The following is a 27,267-nucleotide window of genomic DNA, read 5'->3' on the forward strand; positions in this document are numbered from 1 at the left end:
AATTGGTCAGAAGAGAAATTTAGTTACTATGCATCAAAATCAGTATTCAGAATTACTCAACCCTAATATTTATGACGTCATGTTGGGAAAACGCTAAAACGCCCAAAACACGTGCAATTTGATAACGACGGGTTTGTCAACAAATCTTGTTGCATTATTTGATGCATATGAGGTATGCACATTGTTTTTCAATGTTAAGACACATTATGAATTTATTGCAATCTTGGCACAGTTTACGGAAGTTCAATGGGGTTTTGTTTTCGAATTGCTTAATTAATGAAAAAGGCAACAACGGTTTACTAAGCATAAATTTTCCCCCTAAAACTTTTTAGTTGTCAGAGAGGGTGGAATGGTTTTCAATCAACCGTGACGATGACGATAACGTGAAACAGAGCCATGTTACGAGCGTATTATTCGTCCTGCCATCTCTTAAATCGCCACCGTACTACCACAAAAACAGCCACTTATAGAGTAGACGATTATAATCATTGCATTCATAAGAAATTTGAAAGAAATCAATCCCGCAATTTGGTTTTTTGAGCCAGTCAACTTATTGTTGTATTCCTCTAACTGGCGCATGCGCGCGCCATTTGACTTATTTTTTGCGTGGTTACCCATGCTAAATATATCCAGGGTTTGAAAGATAAACACTCTCATGAAATTCCATGCAAAGGAGAAACAAGACTCTGACATATGCGCGAGATAGACATTGAAGATAATGAGTGTTTTCGATTTCCACTTTTGAGGGGTATCGTCACTTGAGCTTCAATAACTCATGAATAATCAAACAAAATCATATGAGAACTTTGTTATATCTTTTTGAAAAGATGATTTTAAAAGGTAGATAGGAAAACTAAAAAGTATTTTAAGAAAAACAAATTTAATTCACCTCAAAAAGTATATATAATAATATAATATTGCAATTTTCAATTCTATTTGTATCTTTAAAAAGATATACGGTCAAAAGCAGTTACAGAAAATTCCAAAAGAAATGTATACTTTTGATCTCCTTACAAACAATAATACATAAATATTTACAATGTAATGATGGTATTTAGTAAAATTAACCCCAAAATTAGTCCAAGGATGATAAAAATCTTTCTTGAAACCAATCGATGCTTAATAATAAGTTTATAGGCATACTGTTTCACATATCAGTATGTCTGAAAGTCGTGGTGACAGCATTTTTAAAATGAGACAATTTTCACAGAAAACGTCATATCACAATATACCATCCCATATCTTACTGCACATGGCACGGGTCCACCAAGATTTGCCCCTCTGAAATAACATATTGATATTAGCTGATTGTCCCCCGCTTTCGCGAAAGCGAGGGGACATTAAATCTCATTCGTCTGTCCGTCAGTCTGTCCGTCTGTCCGTCACAAAAACTTTAACCTTGCCCATAACTTTTGATTTAGTAGAGCTATGATTTTCATATTTCACACGTGTATTCCTTGTGACAAGACCTTTCTTTGGGTACCACCAAATTTGACCTTTTGACCTTGACCTTTGAGTTTGACCCACTTTTAGACAGAAATTTCAAACTTTTACTTTGGCTATAACTTTTGAATGGAAGGTACTAGGACTTTCATATTTCACAAATGTATTGTTTGTGGCAAGACCTTTCATTGGATACCAAAAACCTTGACCTTTTAACTTTGACCTTGGAGATTTACGTACTTATGAAAAAACGTTAACCTTTACCATAAATTTTGAACGGTGAAGACTAAGGCTTTCGTACTTCACATATGTTATCCTTGCGAGAAAACCTTTCATTGGATACCAAAAACTTTTACCCTTTGACCTTGACCTTGGAGTTTTAACTACTTTTTAAAAACTTTAACCTTGGTCACAACTTTTAAACAGTAGATACTAGGACTTTTGTATTTCACATATGTATTCCTTGTTGCAAGTCATTTCACTGGATACCAACAACCTTGACCTTTTGACCTTGACCTTGGAGATTTACATACTTATGAAAAAACTTGACAGCGAAATACAAAATGGCAGTTAAATTTTCAATAGCCTGCTGGATAGCTCAATGGGGTATTTAATTTGGTCTACCAAGTATCACATTAGGTTTGAATCTAGGTCACAAGGTTACTCAGGTGTATCATTAGATTTTACAGGTAAATGTGAGTTGATTTCAATGTTGTATGAAGCCACATGTATGTGCCAAAGTGTTATACAGTAAATACATGCAATACTTTTCTTTAATTGCAAATACTTTTTGCAGAATTAGTGAATGACAGCCCCCCTTTTCCATTCTTACAAAAGGTATTGTTAACAAAGTCAGGACAAAGTTAGCTCCCCACTTTTCCCACTTTATGGATTATACATAAACAGGTACATAAACTGAATAATATCATAAATACTTGGAATGATATAAAAAGCACATATAAAATGTATTAAATTAATTATGATGAACATTTCTACACCCATCAAATTTCTCTATTCATATCTGTTACTCTCTGAAAAACTGAAATTTAAATTGATAAAGGGCTTGTTTCACAAAAGAAATTATGGCTAAGACTAGGTACTCTAGCTATTTATTCTATTCTTTAATTACCATATTCAATTCTTATTTTATTCTTTCATATTTTAAAAAATAACATAGAGGCAAATATTAAAGGCATATCATAATTAGAGAATTCTTCACTGCTATGAGAGTTAAAAACTTTTAGTTATATATATATATTAATTATTTTTAAACCTATATTAATAAATCTAGCAAAACTATAAAATCAAAAATCATGGATGATGAGATTTTGACGTACAACAAATAGTGTACTCAAATGTATTTGAATGCTGGATTAAGCAATGTTAAGCAGTTTAATCTAAAACATGGGTGCTGATGCTTTTGTTTATTAACATTTGTCTAAAAGAGAAATTTTACCCTGTAATATGAAATTACTTGTATGTTAATTATGAAAATAGATTACAATGGGTTTTTATGATGGAAGTGATAAGACTTGATAGCAATTAGAAGTGTGCAGAATATATATTCATTATTGAAGCGCTGGAATACAATTTTACTGAAAAAAAATATTTCAATTAAAGAAAAGTATTGCATGTATTTACAGCATAAAACTTTAGCACATACATGTGGCTTCATACAACATTGAAATCAGCTCACATTTACCTGTAAAATCTAATGATACACCTGAGTAACCTTGTGACCTAGATTCAAACCTAATGTGATACTTGGTAGACCAAATTAAATACCCCATTGAGCTATCCAGCAGGCTATTGAAAATTTAACCGCCATTTCGTATTTTGCTGTAACTTGACCATAACTTTTGAACGGTGAGGGCTAGGGCTTTCGTACTTCACATATGTGATTTTTTTTAGAAGACCTTTCATTGGATACCAACAACTTTTACCCTTTGACCTTGACCTTGGAGTTTTAACTACTTTTAAAAAAACTAACTTTGGTCACAACTTTTGAACGGTAGATACTAGGACTTTTATATTTCACATATGTATTCTTTGTGGCAAGTCCTTTCATTGGATATCATTAACTTTGACCTTTTGACCTTGACCTTAAAGATTTACGTACTTATGTAAAAACTTTAACCTTGACCACAACTTTTGAACGGTAAGAGCTAGGGCTTTCATACTTCACATATGTAATCCTTGTGAAACAAGATGTGTTTGTAAAACACTGATGCCCCCGTATGGCAACATAGCAAAGATTAAGCTTTTCTTAAATGCAAATTTAATTAATTGGTACCAAAAGTAGGGTATTCTCACTGGAAACAATTGTGAAATTTGAAAGTAAGCTAATGTTAAAATTTTTAATAAGTACAAAAATCTATAAGGTCAAGGTCAAAATGTCAATGTAATTAGTATCAAATGAAAGGTATTGCCACATAAAATACTTATGTAGAGCATGAAAGTCCTAGCCCTAACCGTTCAGAAGTTATGGTCAACGTTCAACTTCTTAAAAAGAACTCCAAGGTCAAGGTCAAAGGGTCAAAGTTATTGTTATCAAATGAAAGATCTTGTCATAAGGATCAAATAGGTAAAGTATGAAAGCACTAGCCCTAAGTCTTTAAAAGTTATGGTCAAGGTTTGCTTTTTTAAAGTAGGTTAATCTCAAAGGTCAAGGTCAAAGGGTCAAGGATCTTCATATCCAATGAAGGGTCTTCTCACAAGGATTACATATATGAAGTATGAAAGCCTTATCCCTTACCGTTCAAAAGTTGTGGACAAGTTAAAGTTTTTTCCCAACTACGTAAATCTACAAGGTCAAGGTCAGAGAGTCAAGGTTGTTGGTATCCAGTGAAAGGTCTTTTAGCAAACATTACATATGTGAAGTATAAATGTCCTGGTGTCTACTTTTCAAAAGATATGGCGAAAGTAAAATTTTAAATTTTTTCTTAAAAAGTAGGTCAAACTCCAAGGTCAAGGTCAAAGTTATTGTTATCAAATGAAAGGTCTTGTGATAGGGATCTAATATGTAAAGTATAAAAACACTAGCCCTAAGTCTTTAAAAACATGGTCAAGGTTTGCTTTTTTAAAGTAGGTCAATCTCAAAGGTCAAGGTCAAAGGGTCAAGGATCTTCATATCCAATGAAGGGTCTTCTCACAGGAATTACATATATGAAGTATGAAAGTCCTGTCCCTTAACGTTCAAAAGTTATGGCCAAGGTTAAAGTTTTTTTCCAAGTACAGAAATCTACAAGGTCAAGGTCAAAGGGTCAAGGTTGTTGGTATCCAGTGAAAGGTCTTTTAACAAACATTACATATGTGAAGTATAAATGTCCTGGTGTCTACTTTTCAAAAGATATGGCGAAAGTAAAATTTTAAAATTTTCATGTAAAAGTGGGTCAAACTCCAAGGTCAAGGTCAAATTTGGTGATACCCAAAGAAAGGTCTTGTCACAAGGAATACACGTATGAAATATGAAAGTCATAGCTCCACTAAATCAAAAGATATGGGCAAGATTAAAGTTTTTGCGGACAAACAGACAAACAGAGAGACAGAAAGACAGAGAGACAGACAGACACGACAAAAACTATATACCCCCAAAACTTCGTTTACAGGGGCATAAAAACATTTCATCAACAACTTTGACCCTTTGATCTTGACCTTGGAGTTGACCTACTTTAAAAAACGTTAACTTTGGCCATAACTTTTTAACGGTCAGGATCACAGGTACTTGTGAACAGGACCCCCCCCCCCCTCCCCCCGATGTTCAACCCCGGGGCTTATCGGAATTTTTTTTTCAAAAAGTATACTTATTACACTTATTCATCATGTGTACAATATGAAAAAATCGTCAAAACCCCAAAACAATCGCTCCACAAAAAAATACCCCACTATACATTATAAGGGAGAAAGGTATGCCACTCCGGTTTGAAATTTCCCTAAGTAAAAGCAACGGAAGTGCATAGAGAATGATGATAAAACCCGAGAGAGATTATTACGTCAGTCCAAAACTCCTCGGACGTTATCCTAATAAGTGAAACATTCTCTATGCACTTCCGTTGCGATTACCTAGGGAAATTTCAACGTTCTGACTAGAAAACTGTTTAAGGAGATAATCAGATATTGTGGGATTCTTACGAGATGCAGAGTTAATCCGGTAGCATGCACTAAGACAGAAATATATGTAGAGACGATGTGAATCGACATTTTAGGTTGAAATAAAATAAATACATGTTTTTAAACCAGAAAGACCAGTGGGGGTAAAAAGTAAACAAACCGGAGTGGCATACCTTTCTCCCTTATAATGTATAGTGGGGCATGTTTTTGTGGAGCGATTGTTTTGGGGTTTTGACGATTTTTTCATATTGTACACATGATGAATAAGTGTAATAAGTATACTTTTTGAAAAAAAATTCCGATAAGCCCCGGGGTTGAACATCGGGGGAGGGGGGGGGGGGGTCCTGTCCACAAGTACCTGTGGTCAGGATAAGGGATTTTATCCTTAAAAAAAATCAACTTCAATGATAATTTCTATGAAATGACATATGATAGGATGTTCATATTAGACACAATATGTCATAAAAAATAACATCTCACCAACAAAGACACCGAAAGCGGGGGACCACAATTCTTTGAATTTGCTTGTTTTCTCTAGAAATTTATTTTATTTATGCTTCAAGACGTTGACTCTGTGGATGAAAAAATGTTTGGAGAGGCCACTTTGTGGACCCCTTATCTTGTTTCTGCAATTATTGTTATATATTTTTCTATATAATTAAATTCGTCCAGCTGAAAACGAGTTTTTTAGGTTTAAGACAATGGCAATAAATATCAATTGCTAATACCACAAAACAATCAGAGGAATAGTACTTCTTCACAATAACAAACAAGGGTCACATAGAAAGACACAGCTATTATTTATCATCACTGAAAATGTAAATGATTTTCAATGCGGAATTTTTCTCAGTCGATAGGATATTTGTTTGATACTTTTATGCTTCTCATCCAGAACTACAATGTAGTAGCGAAACGAATTACAGATGTATATGCATTTATTGAGTGCTTACTATTGTCAAATACTATGGAATTATTAATATTTGTGGTAGACCAATGTTCGTGGACAACCCTTACCGACGAATTTACATCCCCACTAACGCGTGGCGCAGTGGTAGAGAGTCTCCACCGGCAAGTGGTGGCGTCTCAATATGTGTGGAAAATTTTTCGAAAGGGACTTAAACAACAAACACTCCAACAAAAACATCCCCATGAACATATATCTTGTAAATCTTTACCACATAAATGAGAAATCCACACATTACTAGTATGTCCCCATGAATTTATAAATTTTGATTGCCCCGAATATTGACCCCTGTGAGTGAAGTGATTCCACAATAGTGCACCTCTAAAGGGTGGTGAAAAATGCAGTTAATCTATTGTTCTACTAACATGAAAAAGAAGACAAAATGCAATGTAATTATTCATGTTGTACAGAATACCGGTATTCTATCATTTATTCATATAGTCAACTTTTTATGGTGGCTAAAATAAACTACATGATGAATCAGAATATATACTTTTCTTCACTAATGTTGCATAATTTTGTGTTAATAAAATAATATGTTTTACGGTATGACCGTTGGGGCGAGCGCAGTTATGTACTATCATAAGCCTACACATAAACTGCCTATCATTCAAAAAAAAAAAAAAGAGGAAGAAAACAAAATAATAAAAAGAAATCACTTTCCAAACATCGGGATCGAGATTCCGAACTTCTCGGAAGTTTCCGACAAAATCGGAAATACCCGAACCGTTAAATGACGAAAGTATGAAGTCAGATAAAAAGTTCTGTAGATCTTGGACGCAAACGAGCATGGAAATTGCAATAAGTCGTTGTTTGTATTTTTTTTTTTCAAGTAAGTTGTTGCTATGTTTTAGCCACTCTGTTGCTATGCACCGCAAAGGATTACTGGGAGTTTGGAATTTTTTCACGCGGTGAGATAAAAATTTCTTGGAACAATGTGCAGATTTCAACCCGAATTTCCTTCGTTCGTACATGTTAGTCTATTGAGCTCACTATGCGAGCGGCGCTTCGCGCCGCCTCGCTGCGCTCGCTATTAAATTATAAATGCAATTCTTTAGTATTTTTTAAATGAATAGAACGAGATACTCACGAAGATTACATCTGTTCTGGACAGGCTGACGACACATGGGGCAGTGCTGGACCCTGAAGCAGCAGCCGGTACAGAGGACCTTATGTTTACAGGGGAGGAGGCGGGTGTTGGCCGTGGAGTCCTTACACCGGACACAGGGGATGGGCAGCTCAGCAAACAGCTCCTGTAAAACATTGGCAGCCGTGGCTGGTCGTCCCGCGGCGCCGCCTCGACTGAAGTTAAATGTGGTGATCAGAAATTAAAAGAAACGAATATTATATATTAAAATCGCATGAATTTATTTTCCTTTAAATAAATTATATACACAAACGCTCAAAATAAAGAAAACTCTAGTGTATTTATAAAAGACTCTGGTTAAAATAGGAAGTAAAATTAAAACGTTGATTTCTGGAACTCATGGACTTAAATGAAGGAAATACGAAGTACAAAATTGATGCATTTAAAGATTGTGAGCTGATGGACTTCATGTAATTGAGCTAGAAAGAACAAAGAATTTATAAAGTACAGCTTTATTGTTTCGTAGACAACAAATGAACCTAATATAACGACATTAATTTACACAGATATGAAACAATCGTGTATTCAAAGAAATTTTTTTACAAGGAACAGAGAACTGTTCAAGGGTTTTATACGATAGAAATTTAAACAGCTAATATAACTGAAAACCAATATATTATTATTATTTACACAGCCATCTGAGGTGAAATATCGAAGATGGCATTGACCGAAAAACAGCAGTAATTGTTTTATTATATGATTTACTGATAAAATGATACAGCTTATTACTTGTTTGCATTTAAATTAGTCCTAGCCAAATACAAGAGAGAAGCAGAATTAAAATGTAATAAACCTTACTTGTCGCATCAATTTGAAATGTTTTTTTTTATCAATATTAGTTTCCATGAAAAAAAAATAATATCAGTCTTTTTTATATGAGAGATTTTGAAAGGAAGGAGTATTATCAGAGAAAACTGACTGCCAAAAAGTAAAAAATGTTGTACAGTAAAAGTGTTGGAGGGGGGTCCCTTCATCCCCTCTTACCACCCTCACCCGAAAATATATATTCGCTTATATTTTGTTCACGTGAAAAAAAAGTCATAGTCCTTTAAATAACTTCCCAAAACAATTTGTATCAATATATTAGGAAATAAACTGTATTCACCTGAAACGTCACGTATACAACGTAGTATTTTTCTAACATAGTTGGATCTCAGCCAATCAGAGAGATGGAAATTATTCAATCATATAATAAACTGTATTATGTACAATGTTCCTGAATAAATTGTTTGTCAGAATACATGCAAAGGATCAGCACTTTCACAACTGTCAAATAAAGGTTTTAGTTGATTTAAAATCCTCATGCATGTAGATTGAAATATACAAAGTATATGTGATTATTTTTTCAAAGGAAGATTCCCATCAGCAATTCAGAGTGAAAAGGATGGAAAATGAGTGCAAAATAAATAGTGTTTCATTCAAATATAGTTTACCCTGTTGATGGTCTACTAGCCCGCCTGTTAAATTAAATTGATGAGAGAGATATTAGTTGTTAAAAAGTAAAACAAAAGCAAAATGGTAATAATTACAGATACCCGTTCAATTAATGTTGTCATTGTATTTTAACAATGAACTAGTGCTAATTGTAACGGGAACCGTTACAGATGTTCCCCAAACGCTCCCCAACTCCCTTTCGGTGCCATATTCCCTGTAAGCTTCATTAAATAAGACAAACTCTGTGCATTTTTGACTTTAACAACGTTTTCCCAGAAGGATACCAATTATATTCAATTTTTAGCATTGCACCCAAGCGCATGTGAATGCATGTGCGTTATGACCATATCATCTTGTCTACACTATTTATATATTTTAATATACTATATATTAAAGCATTCAGTCCAAAAGTAATAAAAATAACTCATTCAAGAGTATTTTTAAATATACTCGTTTCAAATGCACGCATGAAGATCATACCTTCTTGTAGGAGTCCCTTACATCTATCTATGTTCTAAATCCCATTTTGTTTGGTTGAAAAACAAGGGAGTTATAGCCATTTAAATTTTCAGCCAATCAGATTGCAGCACACGTGCATGCGCGTAATTTCATGATTTTTTTTATATCATTTTGTAGGATGTCCTAATGCATGACTATATTTTAAATTTCAAAGAATTTCGTCAAAAAACAAAGGAGAAATAGCCATTTCAAGTTTCAGCCAATCAGATTGCAGCACACGTACATGCGCGTGATTTCATGATTTTTTTCTATATCATTTTGTATGATATCCTAATGCATGACTATATTTTAAATTTCAAAGAATTTCGTCAAAAAACAAAGGAGAAATAGCCATTTAAAGTTTCAGCCAATCAGATTGCAGCACACGTGCATGCACGTGATTTCATGATTTTTTTCTACATCATTTTGTAGGATATCCTAATGCATGACTATATTTTAAATTTCAAAGAATTTCGTCAAAAAACAAAAGAGATATTGCCATTTAAAGTGTCAGCCAATCAGCTTGCAGCACGCGCACATGCGCATGCTTTCATGAAAATTCTTATTTATCATGCGGTAGATCTTCATAATGTAGGACTATGTTCAAAATTTCAAAGGATTATGACAAGAAACAAGAAAGTTATTGAGACTTTAGTTTCAGCCAATCAGAGCGAAGCGCACGTGCATGCGCAAAATCTGATTTTGACCATGTTATTTTATACTACTAATGTATCCTTACAATATATTCAAAAAATTTCATCAAAAAATAGAAAAGTTACGGCAATATCCATTATATTGGTAATTTCACCTGTTGCACGTGCGCGGTCTTGCAAGCACGTGCGCGCAAAATGACCTTTGTTTGGCAACTCTACATAACATGCCTACTGACCCTAAAAAGGTTTCACCTAAGTCGGATGTGTAGTTTACAAGATCACTCGTGGACAAAATTTTCCCAGGAAGAAGAAAAATAATAAGAATAATAATAATAAGAAACAGAGTAAAAACAATATGTTCCCCAACTTCGTTTGGGGAACATAATTAAATATGCTGACATTGAAGACATTATAGCTACTACAGTGTATTTGTCTAATAAATAATTTTAAAGCAAATCTGAAACCCCTACAAATAAACTCACGTTTTCTGTATGAAGTTGTTGACTGCTCTACGGAGTTCTCCATTCCGGCAGACTTCTAGAGGCGTGTTCCCTCTGTTGTTCGTGGCTTCGTAATCCGCGCCTTTCTGAATCATCAGTACCGCCATATTGTATCGCTCCTGATTTTGAGCGTTAGGGTTGACTGTAAGACCAAGGAGCCGAAGAAACTAAAGACAAAAACAACAAAATCAGCTAGTGAACAGTATGGTTTTGGTAAATAAACAGGACTCTTTAAAAATAAGTTATTATGAACGGTTTCAGGAAGAATCATAATATGCCATGTGGTATTTTAAACCTTTTATAAAAGTAAACTAAATATTACGTATACCGGGTCGTTTCCCCCTGTCGTCTGCCGTTGTCCCATTAATGCCAGGTGTAAAGGTGTGTCCCCATCACCGTCTTTTATGTTCAGATCCGCCCCTAAAATATATATCATTTAATCACTTGAAGAATGCAACTGACATAGCTTTGCTTTTGATGAGATCTCAAAAATGTGTAAGCTCAAGTTATAGAAAATACTAAAAATCTGAATAATAATAATAAAATCTTAAAAATATGTTCCATGCTACAACTAACTTTTTAAGCATGTTTCCTCAAATTCATTTATTCAGTTGAAGTACTAAAAATCTGAGAAATTTGGCAGGAATAATTCATAGCAATAATTATTTTACTTGGTTCAATATATGATGTTTCAATGTTTGTAAATTTGAAATAGTCTATTGTTACTTGGAAAAAAAACCTGAAGAGGCGAAAATCACACCAAAGAAACTTCAAGAGACAAATTCCATTTAAAAAGGAAAAGAGGCAATAATGCATTGGAGATGTGTTTTACCATTCAGTATTAAGACTTTTGCCATGCCGTCATATCCCTCATGTGCAGCCAAATGAAGTGGTGTCAGGCCTTGTGAAGATTTTGCATTAATTTGAGCTTTACCCTATTAAATGAAATGATATTCAATTCTAGATAAAAAAAATAATAAATAAAGTTATATTGCCATATGTACATTGCATCTGTTGAAGTGTAAACATTTTTTTTAAAAACCTAGTTATCTAGTTGTGTACATCCTTAGATATGCAACAGTTAAGTAATTTTGGTCCATTGGAATTGACTTGCCGTAAATGATATAACTGGTCACCTATCCATAAAATGCATGTTACATGTATATCTAGCAGACGAAGCAAGTCTTCACTTTCCATCCCTTGATGCATCATCCATACTTATTTGGTCTAGGTAGTCCTTATAGTCACTTGGGAAAAGGATTACTCCTCCATGGCACCTGGTCCCACCTCTGATGTTTTGGAGGTACAGTTTGCTCTTCTCCAATGTTGTATTGTTTAATGGACTTTTGATCTTATATATTTCAAGCATCAAAATTCCATTTCTAAGGCCACTGCAACTGTCTTGATTACAGTATTACATTTACTACATCTCTTTTTTCTACATCTGTATCTTTTTACTATTGTTGCTATAATTACCTTCAGCAGTAAAACATTGGCCGAGTCTGTATGGTCATTAATGGCGGCAATATGGAGAGCAGTGTATCCGTCATTTTTCCTAGCATTCACCAGACTCGAATCCTTTCCAACCAATCGCTCAACCGCACTGAAACGCATTGGCAACGTATGAAATGCCTTTCAGTCAGGAACAGATTTAATTCAAGAGAAAATACTTACAAATCATGGTCTTTAAAAGCAGCCCACATCAGAGGTATGTGACCTTTTTTATTAAGAAGTTTCAGATTTATTTGTGGATGACTCAGCAAAATGACGACTGCCCTGTCACTTCTTTTTCCAATAGCATCGTGTAATGGAGTGTCTCCCTCTACGTCCTGAGTATACAAACAATAACAAAAATTTATACTTTGTAATAGTAAATAGATGCACACGTATCATAAAACTTTAATTATTACAATACAGGATATTCACTCTTAACTAAAGGAAGTCCTTTAAAATTTTAATTTACAATTGTAAAATGTATCTAAATTAGACAGCGAATGAGAAAAAAAAATAAAATGATAAAATCAGTACTAGTGGGTTTTTTTAAAAAAAAAAGAATTCAATCGACAGAGACAAAGAATATTTCTTTTAGGTTCAAACAAGATTCCTCATATAAATAACTGTTGCAGTGTACAGTTTTTGGGAAATGGGTATCACAAATCCTTCTTATCTATATGACCTGTTTGTTTGGGCTTGCCCCGGCTTCTAATACAGCCTTTAGAACTGAATATAATTCTTTTTCAACAGCCAGGTGTGCTGCACTTCGTCCATGTCTGTTGCAAGCGTTCACGTCGGCCTTATTTCTGATCAAACAAATCGAAGTATCCTCTTCTTTCCTAATATAGAAATCACTTCCTCGTATTTTATACAGAAATCGATAATTTTCAACATGACTGCATATAATAATAAATATTCAAGTTCATACACCTTTTAAAATTTTCATCCAAAAATAAAAGTACACTACCCTATGATAGATACTAGTAAGGGCGTCATGCCGTCGTCATTAGACGCGTTAATATTGGCCCCATTCTGCAGCAACAGCTTCACGATGTCTACATGCCCTTCATGTCCAGCAACCATTAAAGGCGTCAGGGATTTAAACCAGCTATTAACCTACAGTATTTTTTTTTGCATTGGTTGCAAATGTGAAGAAAAAAACTAACACCAGTAAATAACATTTTATTCTTATAAAGTCGCCATTTGACAACAAAAATGAATACCAAATCTTTCTTTCTCTGAATCATTTGGTTTATTGCACCAATGTTTCCTTTGGCGCATGCGTTAAACATTTCCTGTGGGCCGATGGTCTGTCGTGCGCCCAAAGCTTCTAACAGAACCAGATGCGCCATTAGCTGTGCAAGACTCCCCCCTAACTCGTGTCTTTGATCAGATTCTGGGGAACCTAATAAGTAGATATTTATCAAATCTATATCAGCATTGACATTGCACAAGACCAAAGACATGTATCAGGTCACTGTGTACGAAGATAAATTACCTCTGGATCGAGACGGCCCCTCCACCTCGTTTCCTTCGTCCTCTAGAACGTCCACTCTCCTTCCACTGACTGGGACAAGCAGGCCAGGGTTATACACCCACGCCTTGTTACCAAAGGCCACAGCCACGTCCCCATCAGAATCTATCTTCACCACCTTACCCACCAGTCCCAGCGACTTCAAGGAAAATAATGAAATTAATTTATACTGTTTATTATTTTAAAACCTTTCTTTGATGTACCGACAGGTAAATTTAAGTTTAATTAAAACTTAAACATAACTTGTGAAAACTATAATGTATATCAGAAAAAAGTTGTTTGTTTCCGTAAAATTTAGTTATTAAAAAAGAAAAACCTTTTTCATTTCGTCATTCCAGCCGCCGTGGTTTCTTTGAAGCAAAATTGCTTTTGTTTCATCCTTCAGAACTTGGACAATGTCTCCAATTTTAATGTCGTAAACCTGGTGTAATGACATTGAAAAGATGTTTTTAATTTCTATTAACTAACTTTTAGCATGTGTTTTGCATAAAATTAAGGGATGATGGCCCACAAAAATTATCGTTTTGATACACACATGTATTTATTTATACTATATAGGAGCAATTAGGAAATTCTTAATAGAATCCTCAGGCACTTATAATACCTTTGAAGTTTTAAAAAAAATTAATTTTCTTTCAATAAAATTATGTAAAATTTGAGATATTTCTAGTGACCACACCCTAGGCAGTATTGGATGTTTTTGCATATTTAATGCCTTATTTAAGCTTCCAAATGAATTTTAAGTGACTCAGTCTTATTGTATAACTTCCCTCGATATGAAATCTTGACCTTCATTTGAATTTATTAAACATAAATAAACTTAATCTTTAAAAATAATTTTTTCCATATATAAAATTATGTAAAATCTGGGAGAGATCTGAATATAAAGAGGAAACAGTATAGAAGCCAATATTGCAAGCCAAACGTACTTCGGTCAAAAGCAAACCTATGGCATAGACAAGCTGAAAGTCATATCTTTTGCGGGGTATGGAATGCCTCATTTAAGCTTCTAAATGATTTTTACATGAATAAAATCTACGCTATATGAAAGAGTGCAGAAATTGTTTTGATTGAAATACAAACATTTTGTATCAAACTGAAGAAAATGATATAAATTTTTTAATCAAATCAATGAAGCATTTTGAAAATTTAAAAATGAAAAAATTAAATGTAAATCACACTAGTAAACAATGTACTCTACTGCGTAGTATTACGACTGCGTGCGCATCATCCATTGTTTACTTCCGGAAAAATATTAATTCGGACACGGTGAAATTCGGACAATACAAAAAGGTTTATATATTATAGACTTAGAAATGAAAAACGTGACGATACATTAATTATCAAGTTTTCTTTTTAGTGTGTTAATTAATCTTAAAAAATTAAGTTGTTATCAAAACTATATTTAAAAAATCACATCTGTGTATCTAGCAAGAAGATTATTTTGCTGAAAGTATACTTTGTTTACCTTTCTGACTGCGCCTGCATGGAACTGATATGTTCTATCTTTATACTCTACTTCCACTGTTGTATCACTTGGGAAGTCCTTTACTACAGCTATTTCACCAATGCACTGAAAACAATTTTAAGTGGATGTAAACACAATGACAAACAATAAAAATTGACCTAGTCTATTGAGTAACTCACTCACCTCTGACATTCTTACAGACCACCCACCATGACCTCTTTGAAGTTCTTTCAAAGGCTGTTCAGGCATATCAATGACACATTTGTCTCCCTTTTTCAAAACAGATTCAGACGATTGACCAGAAGAATTTTTCATTTCACTCTTCTGCTGTGTCAATGCAATTTTTCCTACATATCACAGAGTGAAAATAAGTACATTTGTTTTTATGGAAGTGATACAATCAGATTTTAGTTCTGTACTCACCTGCCACTGGAAGATGTTCCCTGTAGTAGTAGCCTCCTGGGGCTTCCTCCACACACTGAAGATCGACTTTACCCCGACATCCAACACGGTACACATTAGCCTCCCCTGACGTTTCCCAGCGCACGCGTACTGAGTTCCTTCCACCTGCATCTGATCCATAATTACGAATATCTTCCACTTTTCCTTTCTTTCCAGTCCCACCTGTTACAAGATGTATGAAATATGTAGAGATAACGAACAATAATATAGCTCAAAAGTCCATAGAACAATTATTTAAATCAGAAGCAGAGCTATTATGGACCTCTAAAACATCAGAGGTCGAATCAGGTACCATGGAGGAGTACTTTGATTTTAATGAAGGAGATAAGGAAAACCTACCGTCTTGAGTACCGAATTCCCAGTTAGGACCTCTGATGACTTTTGCACCAGGAAATATTCCAAGTGCCTTCATTTTAACACTGTTAGCTCTTTTTGGAATATCGACACTGAAATGTATGAAATAAAGAATGTGAAAATGCTACATGAATATTCAATTTGTGAAAAAAAGACAAGTAAGTAAAGAGACGAAAAATTTTCATCGCTGGATTATGACAATGACGATGATGAACGCTTTAGTGCATCCAATAGAATGTGAGTACTCAATTTGGATTATGTCATAATGTGTGTTTCATATTAATGAAAGCAAAGCTTAGAGAAAACATATAATTTTCTTTTTACATTGCATGGTGCAAGCGATAGTATAAAATTCTTATAAAATATCAAAAACTTTTAATTCTCAGTTCCTGAATTCAATCATTTTAAAGAATTTAGTATATTTTTGTGCAATCTGCATTTATCCTCTGATTTGTAGTTAAATAGGTTTTACAAGTATGACCGGAATTAAGGATTTGGTTAAAGAGCTGAGGAGAGGAAAAATTAATCCATCCTTATACTGGAATTTACACAGCTCTGTATTATATATTATATGCATAAGAGATTTGACCTTGTGGCATCTTTTTTATCAATCCTCTGAAATGGATGATTCAGGTCATGCTTGTCCATGTAGTAACATGGCGTACATAAGTTGACGTCATCACAGGAGGCACACTTCCACAATACACCCAGGATGGTATTCTTCTGACAACCTGCACACTTCCGAGACAAATGTTTCACTCCTTTAAATAGATTTCAATTATTATTTCAATTATTATTTGAAAAATAATCAGATTAAGACTGTATTTGGAGTAGCAATTTAAAGAGTATTTAACTAAAATTTCTATTTTTAGTAACCATGGCAACACCGTTCATTGAAGTCAAAAATCGATACACAGAATTATGTATCTTAGTGTAGTCTACTTGTGTGCCAAGTTATATTGAAATTAGACCAAAACTGTAGGAGGAGTAGCATTTTGAAAGAATTTCACAGAAATTTCTATTTATAGTAACTACGGCAACACCGCTCATCAAAATCAAAAACCGATACACAGAATTATATATCTTAGTGTAGTCTACTTGTGTGCCAAGTTATATTGAAATACCAAAACTGTGAGGAGTAGCATTTTGAAAGCATTTCACAGAAATTTCTATTTTTAGTAACCACGGCAACATCGTTCATTGAAATCAAAAACCGATACACAAAATTATGTATCTTAGTGTAGTCTACTTGTATGCCAAGTTATATTGAAATCAGACCAAAACTGTAGGAGGAGTAGCATTTTGAAAAATTGTTTACAGACAGACGGACAGACAGACGGACGGACGACGGACGCATTACTATCGCATAAGCTCTTCTGGTCTCTGACCAGTAGAGCTAAAAATGCTGATAACATGAGATGTAAAATACAGATTATCATTATTTAATGCATACAATTTAGGTATGGATTACAAATTTTTACCTGTAGGCGCATTATCTAAAATGCGGAGATCGAATTTCCCGCCTTTACCAACTCTACAGGTAGATTTGCCTCCCATGTCCCATACAACCTCATAAGATTGATCTCCGTTGTCCTTGACAACAGTGCCAACATGGCCTTCTCCTTTGTCTTCATTCCCGAGATTCCAATCTGGGCCACGGACTACTCGTAATCCCTCGGCCATAGTCCCCTGTCTTAACTGATGAATCGATTCTCCGATTATGTAACAGTTTCGATTTTTTTCTTTTATAGATTGTTGAAAACGTGTTTGCATAACCCGTTACTATTATTCGAATTAACAACAAACTTATTGACATAACATGTAAAAGAAACTTAAAGAAGTGAAAGATTACTATTATTTGATGAGACTGACATCCCTGCTCATTGTGTTTTTTTAAGTATAAATCTAGCTTGAAGTTGTATTAGATGTACACCCACTTATACATTTGGCAGCGTAGTCTTTATTTAGAAATTGAAGCATTTGTCGACGAACTTTATGGACAACCTTCTGATAGGTTTATTGTCCCCCGCTTTCGCGAAAGCGAGGGGACATTAAATCTCATTCGTCTGTCCGTCACAAAAACTTTAACCTTGCCCATAACTTTTGATTTAGTAGAGCTATGACTTTCATATTTCACATGTGTATTCCTTGTGACAAGAACTTTCTTTGGGTACCACCAAATTTGACATTTTGACCTTGACCTTGGAGTTTGACCCACTTTTACACAAAAATTCCAAACATTTACTTTGGCCATAACTTTTGAATGCTAGGTACTAGGACTTTCATATTTCACATATGTATTCTTTGTAGCAAGACCTTTGATAGGATACCAACAACCTTGACCTTTTGACCTTGACTATGGAGATTCACGTACTTATGAAAAAACTTTAACCTTGACCATAACTTTTGAACGGTGAGGACTAAGGCTTACATATTTTACGTATGTAATCCTTTTGAGAAGACCTTTCATTGGATACCAAGATTTTTTACCCTTTGACCTTGACATTGGAGTTTTAACTACTTTTTAAAAACTTTAACCTTAAACAGTAGATACTAGGACTTTTACATTTCAAATATGTATTCTTTGTGGCAAGACCTTTCATTGGATACCAACAACCTTGACCTTATGATCTTGACTTTTGAGATTTACATACTTATGAAAAACCTTTAATCGTGACCATAACTTTTGAACGGTGAGGACTAAGGCTTACATATTTCACATATGTAATCCTCGTGAGAAGACCTTTCATTGGATATCAACAACTTTTACCCTTTGACCTTAACATTTGAATTTTTACTACTTTTAAAAAACTTTAACTTTGGTCACAACTTTTGAACGGTAGATACTAGGACTTTCATATTTCACATAATTATATATTCTTTGTGGCAAGACATTTAATTGGATATCAACAACTTTAACCTTTTGACCTTATCCTTAAAGATTTACGTACTTATGAAAATTTTAACCTTGACCATAACTTTTGAACGGTAAGGGCTAGGGCTTTCATACTTCACAAATTTAATCCTTGTGAGAAGACCTTTCATTCGATACCAACAACTTTGACCCTGACCTTGGAGTTGACCTACTTTTAAAAAACTTCAACTTTGGCCATAACTTTTTAACGGTCAGAATTAGGGTTTTCATCCTTCAAAAAAATCAACTTCAATGATAATTTTTAAATAAATTACATATGATAGGATGATCATATTAGACACAATATGTCATAAAAAATAACATCTCACCCACAAAGACACCGAAAGCGGGGGACCACAATTCTTTGAATTTGCTTGTTTATAAAAGAAATTAATGAACTATATGTATTTTTTCTAGGTACCTAATTAATTTGACATAACATTAAAATTAAACGATTTTTTATTCCGATCCTTAAAACAGTTACTATAGTTGGTGTAAGGTCAGTATTGGTAAAGTTTTGAATGAATTTAATTTAATCTTCAATGAAGATTATTTTCAACAAGTCTGAAAAATTTTCAATTTTTGTCCCCCGCTTTCGCGAAAGCGAGGGGACATTAAATTTCATTCGTCTGTCCGTCAGTCTGTCCGTCACAAAAACTTTAACCTTGCCCATAACTTTGAATTTAGTGGAGCTATGACATTCATATTTCACATGTGTATTCCTTGTGATAAGACCTTTCTTTGGGTACCACCAAATTTGACCTTGACCTTGAAGTTTGACCCACTTTAACACAAAAATTCCAAACTTTTACTTTGGCCATAAGTTAAGAATGGTAAGTACTTGGACTTTCATATTTCACATATGTATTTCTTGTGACAAGACCTTTCATTGGATACCAACAGCTTTGACCTTTCGACCTTGACCATGGAGATTTATGTACTAATGAAAAACATTTTAACCTCGACCATAACTTTTGAACGGTGAGGGCTAGGGCTTTTGTACTTCACATATGTAATTTTTTGTGGCAAGATCTTTCATTGGTTACCAAGAAGTTTGACCTTGACCTTGTAGATTTACGTACTTATGAAAAACTTTAACCTTGACCAAACTTTTGAACAATAAGGGCTAGGGCTTTCGTACCTCACATATGTAATTCTGTTAAAAGACCTTTCATTGGATACCAAGAACTTTTACCCTTTGACCTTGACCTTGGAGTTTGAACTACTTTTTAAAAACTTTAACTTTGGTCACAACTTTTGAACGGTAGGTACTAGGACTTTCATATTTCACATATGTATTCTTTGAGGCAAGACCTTTCATTGGATACCAACAACTTTGACCTTTTGACATTGACATTGGAGATTTACATACTATATGGAAAAGTTTAACCTTGAACATAACTTTTGAACGGTTAAGGTTAGGGTTTTCATCCTTCACATATGTTTACTTGTGAAGGACCTTTCTTAAGAAACCAACAACTCAGACCCTTTCACCTTGGAGTTATATGTCATAAAAATAACATCTCAGCCAGAAAGACACCGAAAGCGGGGGACCACAATTCTTTGAATGTGCTTGTCTTGTTTTCTTTTGAGAAATATATGTTTAAGTACCTTCACCTAACTTTGATTTTCATTAAACTACATTTCCCATATTGCATGTTCTAAGTATGAATAATTTCTATAAAAAACGAGTTTATTGACAAACAAGTTAAAGAAACAAGTATATTAACCATCTAGTTTAAAGTCATCATTTCTCTGATTTAGTAGTCGATACAATGACCTTGTCAGCACCTACAATCTAACATGAAGTCAAACGAGATGGCAATTTTTATGCCCCCGTAAACGAAGTTTCGGGGGTATACACTGAAACAAACTTCTAAGTGTTCACCTCACATTTTGGAAGTTTTAAAGAACAAATGCAAACAATAAATAATTTCTTTAATTCTTGGTTAATGATGCATATTTAAGTTCAATGTTGCGTAAATTTCATGTAAGTATCTCGTCAGAATTTTAAGCAAAGTGTCAAGGAACTGATGTACCCTCTCTCTCGATGGAGTAGGACCCACTACTCGCTCTATTACTTCAAGACAATCTTTATTGTTGAATACCATGTACCCCTGAATAGGAGATTGACCCATCTGCTGTCACACCTACATGTACTGCATACTAGATCTTCCAAACCATTTAAATTGTGAGGAAAAGGGGGGGGGCTTTGACATTTCATTTAAAATCCCAAATGTGTTCCATGGGATTCAGATCCGGGAATTTGCCAGTGTATCGTCACACAAGTACCTTTTGGTCAATATCCTTGGGTGTTTAGCACGTAAGTGCGCCACTTTAAGGATAATTCAGACTGCTTGAGCTGATTTGCCACGAGCACCGATTTCCTATCATTTTGATTGAATAGGTTTGTTTCCATGTTTCTAAGATTTTTTCAGGACACTTGAACACTCTCTTTACTTGGTATAACGCGAAATTTTCTCCCAAGATGAATATTAAGGTCACTTCCGGTGTGGTTAAATTTTGTCAAAAACTTCAAATTGTGATAAATTGGTGATGAAAAAATGAGCACAGCCTATACAAAAATGTGCTTAAATGGGTTTTTGATATTGATTGATAATTTTTAAAAATTTTAAAACTTTTAGATATTGGCTACATCAATGGTGATTTTGCCGATGTTTTGTGTTTTTTAGTGAAACCAGTTTTTATAATTTGATAATGATCACTAAAAGATGCTTATTACACAAAACACGGTCTGCAAAGTACAGATTTATTGTTTTTAAGCTTCGTCACGGAACATTGGATTTCATCGGTGATGTTGAATTGTCTTTCTATAGTTGCTGAGAAGACTCATTTGTTGTAATAGTGTGAAAATATCATACCATTCTATAAAATAGTTTTTAAGTAAATGCATTTATAAAAGTGAACACTTAGAAGTTTTGTTAAGTGTATAGTTTTTGTCGTGTCCGTCCCTCTCTCTGTTTGTCTGTTTGTCCGCAAAAACTTTAACCTTGCCCATAACTTTTGATTTTGTGGAGCCATGACTTTCATATTTCACATGTGTATACCATGTGACAAGACCTTTCTTTGGGTACCACCAAATTTGACCTTTTAACCTTGACCTTGGAGTTTGACCCACTTTTACATAAAAATTTTAAACTTTTACTTTGGCCATATCTTTTGAACAGTAGATACCAGGACATTTATACTTCACATATGTAATCTTTGTTGAAAGACCTTTCATTGGATACCAACAACCTTGACCCTTTGACCTTGGAGATTTCCGTACTTGTGAAAAAACTTTAACCTTGGCCATAACTTTTGAACGGTAAGGGATAGGGCTTTCATACTTCATATGTGTAATTCTTGTGAGAAGACCTTTTATTGGACACCATGAATTTTGACCTTGACCTTTGAGACTGGCCTACTTTAAAAATGCAATCATTGACCATAACTTTTAAATGCTTAGGACTAGTGTTTTCATACTTTACATATTTAATTCTTGTGACAAGACCTTGTATTTGATAACAAGAACTTTGACCCTTTGACCTTGACCTTCGAGTTTGACCTACTTTTTAAAAAAATTAACATTGGCCACAACTTCTGAACGGTTAGGGCTAGGGCTTCCATACTCTATATAAGTATTCTATGTGGCAAGAGCTTTTATTTGATACCAATTACATTGACTTTTTGACCTTGACCTTGGAGATTTTTGTACTTATTGAAAAAAAACTTTAACATTGGCTTACTTTCAAATTTCACAATTGTTTTCCAGAGAGAATACCCTACTTTTATTTCATACCAATTGTTAGGTCAGGATTTATACACTGATCTGTCTACGGATGCTTCCGTTATTTTACGATCAGGAACAGGAGCACACGGCAGGTGTGATCGGTCAGCAGTGGTTGCTCACTCAGCAATAGCACCTGATCCCACCTCTGAAACTTTAGAGGCATGTGTTAGCTCTGCTCCTAATTTGTATTGCTAGAATGGACTTTTGAGTCATTTGCATTCATTATTAAACTTTATATATAATCGTTTTTACTCATATTAGTAGACGATGTCATAACTGCATCATTAGTGGGTGATCTTTGCTATCCATTAAATACAATTTGTTTCAAGGCCGATATTTATGCGTCGTCACTTGGAAAACTATCAAATGATTTACAATGGAGATTAGTGCAGTAGTAAAATCCTGTGCATGTTTGATTTTACAAAAAATTGCTGATATTTAGTATTTACTCACTGGCAAACTGCCATATGGAAGTTCAAACATTATAATATCAATTTACTTTCGAGTTAAATAATCATCATTTCCCTGATTTAAAAGACGCTATTTTAAATACCAGACGTAGTTAATAAAACATCATTATCTATACTGTGTAATTAATCACCGTTATGAAATTTTGACTGGATTGAAACTTATTTGGAGACTTATATAATCAATGAAATAATTTTTAAATGATATTTTTTCAAATATTTATACAGCTGTAACATGTTTTCCTTTTCAAATTACATGAAAATCAAGAGTAAACTCCACATAAAAAGTTTGCTTACCTATTGCCTACGTATATGTGGAAATTGGATAAATGTAAAATGAGGATTTATTTCCTCTAGTTTCGTTTTAGATTGTTTACATTGAAAATTCCCACTGTTTGTTTATTTTTAGACGGATGTAGATTGTGGTCAGTGATAATAATTTTCTTCCGGTTAAGGAAAATAAAAGGTGTATTTATTGTTTTTACTTTATTCTAAATACATTAATTACCCGAAGTAGCACTGAGTCTTTAAACAACACAACAAAAAACATACAGAAATAATTTATTAGAAAAAGAAAGAAAGAAAAAATACTTTTAAAAAAATAGAAACAAAACAAAAGTAGCTGCTTTTAATCCATGCAGTTTCAGACTAATTGAAAAATATTATGTATATATTCTAAAATTTAGTAACAAAAGTATTGTCTTTAAAAAATATACTTATTTGATTAAAGTGAAAGTCAGAAAGTTAAATGGGTTTATTTCTTGCTGCGTTTTGTCAAATTTTCAAATAAAATTGATGCTCAGAACAGATATTCGAGTGTGAAATATAAAAATGGATTTATAAAAGTTTGTTATTAAGCCAAACAGTAAGTCAGAAGTTGGTTTGTGGGAACATTTCAGAGCATAACTTAAATGAAATCAACAAGAGTGTGAACTAGTTTGACATGTAAATTAAAGTAAATATTGAAAACATTTTTTTCTAGTTCAACATCATACTTAAAAATTCAATATGATGTATTTGTTCAAATCGTATTCATGTACGTTGTTATTCGATCAAAGTTCTGTAACATTTAGTTTATCTATCTCTTGAAATAACTTGACAGTTTCGATTTAAACAGCTTCGACTGGAGATGACGTATCATGAAATCCAAGAAATCGGATATCTTCTGCAATTTTCTGTAAAAATAAAAACAAATAAATAAACAATAACTGAAGCTAAGATGCATAGCCCTAATGACATTATTTAAAGTTGGTGTCTTGGGTGTTACTATTATTCCTTTATTTAAAAAAACTGATTGTGTTCTATAGTTGGTAAGCACTTTTATATAGGAAATATATAATAGCGGGATGTTTTTAAATAAACTTTAATAATTAAGGAGATAGCTCAAGTGAGTTCTTCTAAAAGCAATTTGTCCGGCGCCCGTGTGTCTTATTAAGAATAAGTGAATTTTGGCTGCATAAAAAAAAAATTCCCAAGAACCATTGGGCCAGAAAAGTTTAAACTTATTTGGAACTTTTAATGCATGTACATATTGTAGATTTCTTCAAATCATTGATAATTTAGACCAGAATGGGGATCAGAGTTTTACATACAATCATATTGGATAAATTAAAAAAAAAAAAAAATCTCTCTCCTAAGAACAATGAAGTCAAGGCCTCAAGGCATATTAATATGGATGCATCTAAGCCTTAAGGGTGTAATTTGGTCCCTTCATTAAAAATCTTCTCAACAACAGCAAAGCCATATGAAAAGAGAGGCAACATCAGATAATTTCCATTCATTTGTTTTTTCACAAGTTTTAAACTATCTTCAAAGCTGTGTAGCTTGCAAGAAATCTCATTCATTAACGCAAAACATATTAATTTAAAAGAAAATCATCTTTAAGAGACACATTTTCTTCATTTTTAACAATGTTGCTCCATAAAACAACATGATTTACACTCACAACTCAAGATTAAGTAACTGCGTCCTCTTATTAGAGCCCTTTATATTAATGTAATTCATAAAGACATATTTTCACTACATGAGAGTTTTAGCGGGAAATCTCATTTCCGGAAGAGTCATTTCCCTTCATGTCTTTGTCTCGGTCCAGATGACAATTATGTGTACGTACTAGTTTGATAGCATTAACCTCCAACAATATATGTGTACAGAAAACACGAAATTACTTAATTAAATCGTAATGTAAATGTTCAACTTCAGCAGATTATGGAATCAACATGGCTTCACGACGTAAAACACGACAAAGTATTGCTAACAATGAAAATATTTCTGACAGTGATTTAGATCTTCGTGCCATTACATATCAAGGACAGGTAAGTTATATTTAAATTTAAAATCCACGACAATCGAGGCATTTAATCATAAATGAAGATTTAAAGTCCTATTGATTTTCCCCTTTGTACTTTCCTCTACCAAACGTACTTTTCATCGGAAAAAAGAGAAAAGACCGACTATTTTGCAAAGTTATTCAGTAAACAAAATAGAGAACTTTCTTTTCAATGGCTTTAATGCTTTGAACCAATTTTTGTTTTTAGATAAACACCTTTTTAAAAAGTCGTTGAATTTGAACCTTTGACAAGTTACCTCCCGTCACGAAACCACCTGTTCACATCACTATTTGCTTTTATATTAGAATCCATTAAGTTAGAATATAAAAAGGGCAGTACGTTCCACATACTTCTTTATGAAAAAAAATATTCTTAAGTTTTATTTTTTTTTTCCTTAAATTGTATAGGTCGAATAGGACGAGCGTATAAATCTTATTCCATGTAGTGTTTTCATTACATAACAAATATACCACGTATAATCGCTGATGTCAAAATTCACATAACTGTACACTTATCTAGGGTAGAACCCCAGCTGTTAATCCATCCAATGAAGGTCCTAAACCAAGAGTTTCCATGAAGACAGTGTCCCAAGGCATGATGGACGTCTCTCTTCTGACCTCTAACGCCGCCCAGCTTCGGACAGCTCTACTCCATCCCAAATATGATTTCTACTGGCCACTGGTGTGTCTGATAATTGTATCAATGACCCTGCAAGTAGTGACCAGAGTAGTTATGCTACGGGCGGATTATCTTAAACACCAGGACCCTTACCAAAGAAAACAGTTACAGTTTCTTGGTCTCGTGTTCTTGTCCTTTATCACTGTGACGAATGCCCTCATTTCAGCTTTTAATGTTTCGCCGCATGAATAAATCATCCACTTTGAGATTAATTCTGAATGTACTAATTATATTGGTTGTACAGTACTAGACTTCAGGAAATGCAATTCTCAAAAATGTTTTAAAGGACTTTTGCAGTTAATTTAATAATGCAAAATAGATTAAAAATTAGAAAGATTTTTTTCCAGCAGTAGTGTCAGCTATGAAGAGGACAATAAGACAATGCAACGATAGAACGTGGAAAGTCTAGAAAATTAGACAGTCCCTTCCTGTTATAGATGCTTTCAATACTATAAAACTGAGCACAAATATTTCTGGATTGTAAACTGTTGTCCAAAACAAGCCTCAGTTCTTGGTCTAGAGAAATGCTTATGTCAGCTTGAAATCTACATGAACATTCGAAGAGGACTTTAACTAACATGCAACAAGAACTTTATGACGAGCAAATTCATAGAGAGACAAGTCAATTTTCAAAAGTTAACATATTCAAATGATTTTTAATTTTTATTATAGACATCTATATGGATTTTCCATAAAACATAACTTAGTTGGGAAAACAAAGAGAGTAGTCTAAAATTTTGTTATATCATTAATTTTATAAAGGTAACTTTGTTGTCACAATATATCAGTTTACAAAAAGATTAAACTGATTTTGAAATTTCCGATATTTGTTATAATTGAAATAACATTTGCCTAAAACAGAAAAGAGAGAAGACTATTTCAAAATTCGGTGATGCAATGTGTATCGTCTACCCCCCTTTTTTTGGCTTAATCGTTTTTTAATCTCTTCTGTTTTGTATTAAAATAGATTTTAGCCAAATTGCTTTCTCAATGAAACATATGGAGATAAGAGAAACAGTATTCA

General features: G+C 33.7%; 2 protein-coding genes across 3 annotated transcripts; one reads left to right on the forward strand and one right to left on the reverse strand.

Annotated features, from left to right (window-relative positions):
• Positions 1-916: 916 nt before the first annotated feature.
• Positions 917-23,624, reverse strand: LOC134255759 (E3 ubiquitin-protein ligase MIB2-like). 2 transcript variants are annotated; one of them, XM_062738278.1, is made up of 20 exons: positions 23,533-23,624; positions 17,543-17,759; positions 16,651-16,822; positions 16,047-16,153; positions 15,669-15,869; positions 15,429-15,592; positions 15,246-15,350; positions 14,094-14,198; positions 13,742-13,916; positions 13,467-13,648; positions 13,211-13,359; positions 12,926-13,082; positions 12,424-12,578; positions 12,226-12,352; positions 11,582-11,684; positions 11,078-11,169; positions 10,732-10,916; positions 9,098-9,121; positions 7,608-7,819; positions 917-1,281 (listed from the first exon to the last, which is right to left on the reverse strand). In XM_062738278.1, the coding sequence occupies exons 2-20, from the start codon at positions 17,742-17,744 to the stop codon at positions 1,244-1,246; spliced, it is 2,655 nt and encodes an 884-aa protein (XP_062594262.1). In that variant the 5' UTR covers positions 17,745-17,759; positions 23,533-23,624; the 3' UTR covers positions 917-1,243. The 2 variants fall into 2 exon arrangements, with proteins under 2 accessions (XP_062594262.1, XP_062594263.1); XM_062738279.1 differs by lacking the exon at positions 9,098-9,121.
• Positions 23,625-25,278: 1,654 nt separating this feature from the next.
• Positions 25,279-26,449, forward strand: LOC134255730 (ninjurin-1-like). Its single transcript, XM_062738241.1, has 2 exons — positions 25,279-25,550; positions 26,085-26,449. The coding sequence occupies exons 1-2, from the start codon at positions 25,455-25,457 to the stop codon at positions 26,433-26,435; spliced, it is 447 nt and encodes a 148-aa protein (XP_062594225.1). The 5' UTR covers positions 25,279-25,454; the 3' UTR covers positions 26,436-26,449.
• The last annotated feature ends 818 nt before the right edge of the window (positions 26,450-27,267 follow it).

Source organism: Saccostrea cucullata, unplaced genomic scaffold, assembly GCF_032062105.1.
Source record: "Saccostrea cucullata isolate Sc308-1 unplaced genomic scaffold, CSIRO_AGI_Scuc_v1 ctg5, whole genome shotgun sequence".
Taxonomy (NCBI): domain Eukaryota; kingdom Metazoa; phylum Mollusca; class Bivalvia; order Ostreida; family Ostreidae; genus Saccostrea; species Saccostrea cuccullata.

Bases quoted from the DNA above. Each gene is read 5' to 3' on its own strand.
- LOC134255759 (XM_062738278.1), bottom strand. From the start codon at position 17,744: ATGGCCGAGGGATTACGAGTAGTCCGTGGCCCAGATTGGAATCTCGGG. The intron at 15,870-16,046 runs GTAGGTTTTCCT...ATCTTGTAACAG, and splicing joins GGAATTCGGTACTCAAGACG to GTGGGACTGGAAAGAAAGGA. The intron at 13,649-13,741 runs GTAATTTATCTT...TCTACTTATTAG, and splicing joins GGGGCCGTCTCGATCCAGAG to GTTCCCCAGAATCTGATCAA.
- LOC134255730 (XM_062738241.1), top strand. From the start codon at position 25,455: ATGGCTTCACGACGTAAAACACGACAAAGTATTGCTAACAATGAAAAT. The intron at 25,551-26,084 runs GTAAGTTATATT...ACACTTATCTAG, and splicing joins CCATTACATATCAAGGACAG to GGTAGAACCCCAGCTGTTAA.